Consider the following 5,107-nt stretch of genomic DNA (forward strand, 5'->3'; position numbering starts at 1 on the left):
AGTATTCTAGGAAATTTGCAGTATTCTAGGACTTTTGTAGTATTTTAGGACATTTGCAGTATTCTAGGACATTTGTAGTATTTTAGGAAATTTGCAGTATTCTAGGACATTTGTAGTATTTTTGGACCTTAGTGTCTCAGCTGTGTCCTCTGTCGGGTGTGGGGGATCTCTTTTGATGCTGTTTTATTCACTCTGGCACCGTAAACTTTATTTTTATTGCCACTTAGAAAGTGTTTGGGGGCCACAGGGGGCCCCGTGAGGGTCCGGGTCTGGCCCTCGGGCCGTAGGTTGAGTATCAGGGTCTACCTTCTTGAGCTTGTGGGGGATCTTCAGAGGGTTTCCCTTCTGGTCGCTGATCTCCAGGAAAGGCGAGGACTCCTCGCTGCCGTCTGAAGGACACAGAGACACCATGAGGACACGGTCTGATCAGACAGACGGACGGACAAAGACAGAGAGGGACGGACGGACCTCTCTCGGACAGGATCTGGAAACATTTGTGCGTCTTCTGGACGCTCTCGCTCTGGTTTTTTTTCTTCTCCTCTTCGTCGCTCAGCTGCTTAAAGTCGCCGTCACTCAACTTCAGAACCATCAGCTTACTGTGATTCCTCACACCCTGCAGGTCCAGACGCTGCTCTGCACAGACGGACACGCAGAGACAGAGACACAGAGACAGAGACAGAGACAGAGACACAGACACAGACACAGACAGACACAGACACAGACAGAGACACAGACAGAGACACAGACACAGACACAGACACAGACACAGACAGAGACACAGAGACAGAGAGACAGAGGCACAGACAGAGACACAGACACAGACACAGACAGAGACACAGACAGAGACACAGACACAGACACAGACAGAGACACAGACACAGACACAGACAGAGACACAGAGACAGAGACAGAGACACAGACACAGACACAGACACAGACAGAGACACAGAGACAGAGACAGAGACAGAGACAGAGACACAGACACAGACAGAGACACAGACACAGACACAGACAGAGACACAGACAGAGACACAGACACAGACACAGAGACAGACACAGACACAGACACAGACAGAGACAGAGACAGACAGAGACACAGAGACAGAGACACAGACAGAGACACAGACAGAGACAGAGACAGAGACACAGAGACAGAGACAGAGAAGAGACACAGACAGAGACACAGACACAGACACAGACAGAGACAGACAGAGACACAGACAGAGACACAGAGACACAGAGACAGAGACAGAGACAGAGACGGAGACACAGACAGAGACACAGAGAGATTTCTGATTTTAAAAGGACCAAAGTGTCTCCTGCTCTCAGATGTCTTCTCAAGAAAAGTTACAAACCGGACAGAGATTAAAAACCACAGCAGAGAAGTCCAGCAAAGACACAGAGAGCCAAGAGACATCAAAAGACATCAGAAAGACATCAAATGTTGACCTCTTATGAGTTCTCCTGAACCGTACAGAGCACCTCCTCCACCCCCCAGATGTCAATCAAAGTCTCAGTCCTGCTAGTCCAGCTGTAAAAACCAAAATCAACCCTGAGCCCAGCTGCCAGCGTCCCCTTTAGCACCTGAACCACGTCCTGTGACCCCTCACCTCTTTCCTAAACCCAGTCCTGTACCTGTATAAACCCAGTCCTGTACCTGTGTAAACCCAGTCCTGTACCTGTGTAAACCCAGTCCTGTACCTGTGTAAACCCAGTCCTGTACCTGTGTAAACCCAGTCCTGCACCTGTATAAACCCAGTCCTGTACCTGTATAAACCCAGTCCTGTACCTGTGTAAACCCAGTCCTGTGAAGCAGAATGGACAGCTGTCCCCTGTAGACAGAGACAGACAGAGAGACAGTCCTGTGACTCACCGACACACAGAGTTTTCCCGTTGAGGATCAGTTTGATGGATTTGAGGCTGAACTCGTCTCTGATCCTAAAGTGCAGAAACACACACACACACACACACACACACAGACACACACACACACACAGAGACACACACACACACACACAGAGACACACACACACACAGAGACACACACACACAGCGACACACACACACACACACACACACACACACACACACACACAGAGACACACACACACACACATAAACACAGAGACACACACACACACACACACACACACACAAACACATAAACACAGAGACACACACACACACACACACACACACACACACACATAGACACAGACACACACACAAAACAAATATTATCGTTCGATTTTCGAGTTTTCGCTGGTCTTTGAACACATCGTGTGGTGTTATACAGGTTTGTGAAAAAATCCAGGACTTTCCATGACTTTGAGGCAAATTTACAAGACCAACCCTTTTTGGGGTTTAAATGTGTTTAAATGTTTGTTTTTATTTTAAGTCACCAGAACGACGTCATCGATCAGCCAAAAACTGAAGGTCCCTGAACACATCACGTGTTATCATGCAGGTTAGTGAAACTACATTCCAGGACCTCCCAAAACCTTCTAGGTGCATTTAGTTTTCCAGGTCTGGAAATTTCCATGACCGTACACACCCTTGTCTGTGTGTATGTCTGTGTATGTGTGTGTACCTGTCCACCACGTCCTGAACCAGCACGTCCAGCCGAGTCTCCAGCCGAGTCTTTGTCCTCCGATCCTGAACACACACACACACACACATACACACACACACAGAGCCGTCCTCAGTTATGTCTGTGTGTCAGAACGGAGATTACTGTGTCCCCACAGTGTCTATAGTGTCCCCACAGAGCCCCAGCAGTTTCCTCACAGTGTCTCTATAATGTCCCCACAGTGTCCTCACAATGCCCCCACAGTGTCTCTATAGTGTCCCGACAGGGTCCTCACATGGTCTCTATAGTGTCCCCCAGTGTTCCTACAGAGTCCCCACAGTGTCCTCACAGTGTCCTCACAGTTTCTCTGTATTGTCCCCACAGAGCCCCCACGGTGTCTCTATAGTGTCCCCACATTGTGTCCATAGTGTCCTCATAGTGTCTCTATAATGTCCCCACAGTTTCTCTATAGTGTCCTCACAGTGTCTCCATAGTGTCCCCACAGTGTCCTCACCTTGTTGCTGTCTCTGGGAAGCAGCAGCTCCAGCGAGGCCACGTTGGTCTCTCTGAATGTCCTGTTTCCTGTCCCCCTGTGGACGGCCTGCTGTCTGATGGACTCCAGGGCGTCCTCCACCTGCGGCGTCGGCAGACCCAGCGGGGGGGCGTAACGCTCGGCCAGCTCCTGAGGGACAGGACAGACACGAGGACGCGTTCAGACCTGACCAGCGTTCCCAGCAGGAACCAGTTTAAACCAGTCGGTCAGTTTAACCCTTTAAAAACCTCGGTGAACTGCCGGCTCACCTCCAAAACAGAGAAACAGAGAAACAAAGCAAAAACTGCCCAAAAATTCACAAAAAATGAATAAAACTTAACAAGAAAATTAGAGCAAAAAAAAAAAAAAGGCCAGAAATAAAACCTGATTATAAATGTTTTTTTTGTGGACATTTTTCCTGCTTAAATTGGATAATTTTATTTTGGATAATTTTCAAAGAATCCTCCCCTCGTTTTAAAAAGTACATTTTAAATAGAAAAAGGTAACAAATACATTAATAACATACATATGAATATGAATATGTATGTATATACTCATATACATACATATTCTGTAGCATAATTTTAAATTTGTGATTCTAATAATCATAAATATAGTTTTCTAAACTTTTTTTAAAAATCTATTTCTAATAATCTTCTTTCTTTTGAAAGTTGAGTTCAGTGTGTTCGAGCTCCAGCTTGAATCTTTGATATTTCATATTTGGTCTCGTAACGCCGCGGCTCCAACCTTGTTTCTCATGTGAACAATAATTCATGTTGAATATTGTTTTTCCGTGTGACCTGACCTCAGCACAGGAAAGTATCCGAGTACATTTACTGCAGTACTTGTGGCCGGCTTTCAGGTACTCTGAGCATTTCTGTTTAATATTAAATTCTACGTTTGACTCTCGTTGGTTAACGGCAGTGAGCACAGTCGTCGCCTTCATCCTGTCCATGTGACCATTAGCTCCGCCTGCAGGACTCTGACTCTCTGACAGAGTATTTGCACACAGCGCTGAGAGTACTTTTACTGCAGTACAGCCTCACAGGGTCGTACCTGCAGGTGCTGCCGTCCCGGCTGGCCGTCGTCGGTGTACGGAGGACTCCACAGCTGGATCTGCTCCTGCTTCAGACGGCTCTTCAGCTTCGCCTCCAGGTTCTGCTCCGCCATCGTCTCTGAGGAGGAGCAAAAATATATGTATATATGTATATATATACATATATATGTGTATATATATATGAAATTCAAATTAATATTATCAAATTCATGAGAAAATAAATGTATAAACATTCAAAAAAACATTAAAAACAACATTTTTTCTGTGTTTGCGGAAGGTGTTTCATATTTACAGATTACACATTTGCACACGGACCGTCGATTTGTTTATATGAATTATATTGACACAAATGTGCCTCCATACATCAGCGGGTCCTGTAGCTAGCTGCAGTTAGCACTTAAAATTACATTAAACAGAAGAGACGACAGAGGCTGCTGTTCAGTGACGCTAAATGACATTTAACTAAACGTGATCTGGGAATTAACGTGAATATTTTGCACCGTTTACCGTGAAAAAAAACTAACGTAGAGTTAACGTTAGCTGCTAGCTCCAAACAAAGCTCGTTTCGCTGTTTTTACTCTTTAAATCCGCCACCAGACACTTTTATATGTTTTTAAAAGTTACCTTAATGTCGCGGGACGCGATGATAAACAGCTCCGCGGCCCCAAATCTCCGTTAAATCTGCGTTAAGTCTCCGTTTTTCCGCACGGTGATGTTGTTTTTGTCATTTCCCGAAAGGAGGTGAAGAGACAGAGAGAGGTCTCACTCCGAGCACGTTTCAGAGTCCGGACCACGTTACGTAACGCAGCGAACAGGTCAGCGGAACGTCAACGTCACAGCGTCACAGCCGAGAGTCGTCCGCTGGATTATACACGATCTTTGATATTCTAAGGTATCCTACAAAGGCCAAATCTTAGAGTCGTTTTTTTTTTTTTTTTTTTTTTACAAA

The 5,107-nt window shown here is 45.7% G+C and overlaps 1 protein-coding gene across 1 annotated transcript; it reads right to left on the bottom strand.

Moving 5' to 3' along the window:
* Nucleotides 1–157: 157 nt before the first annotated feature.
* Nucleotides 158–4,904, bottom strand: nub1 (negative regulator of ubiquitin-like proteins 1). Its single transcript, XM_042515576.1, has 7 exons — nt 4,783–4,904; nt 4,158–4,276; nt 3,084–3,251; nt 2,591–2,655; nt 1,874–1,938; nt 469–633; nt 158–389 (listed from the first exon to the last, which is right to left on the bottom strand). The coding sequence occupies exons 2-7, from the start codon at nt 4,269–4,271 to the stop codon at nt 214–216; spliced, it is 753 nt and encodes a 250-aa protein (XP_042371510.1). The 5' UTR covers nt 4,272–4,276; nt 4,783–4,904; the 3' UTR covers nt 158–213.
* Between the last annotated feature and the right edge of the window lie 203 nt (nt 4,905–5,107).

Source organism: Plectropomus leopardus, unplaced genomic scaffold (assembly GCF_008729295.1).
Source record: "Plectropomus leopardus isolate mb unplaced genomic scaffold, YSFRI_Pleo_2.0 unplaced_scaffold1998, whole genome shotgun sequence".
NCBI lineage: Eukaryota > Metazoa > Chordata > Actinopteri > Perciformes > Serranidae > Plectropomus > Plectropomus leopardus.

Coding starts and splice junctions, on each gene's coding strand:
- nub1 (XM_042515576.1), bottom strand. CDS start 4,271: ATGGCGGAGCAGAACCTGGAGGCGAAGCTGAAGAGCCGTCTGAAGCAG. Junction 3,252..4,157: donor CGGGACGGCAGCACCTGCAG/GTACGACCCTGT, acceptor CCTGTCCCTCAG/GAGCTGGCCGAGCGTTACGC. Junction 634..1,873: donor CGGGAAAACTCTGTGTGTCG/GTGAGTCACAGG, acceptor CCGTCTGTGCAG/AGCAGCGTCTGGACCTGCAG.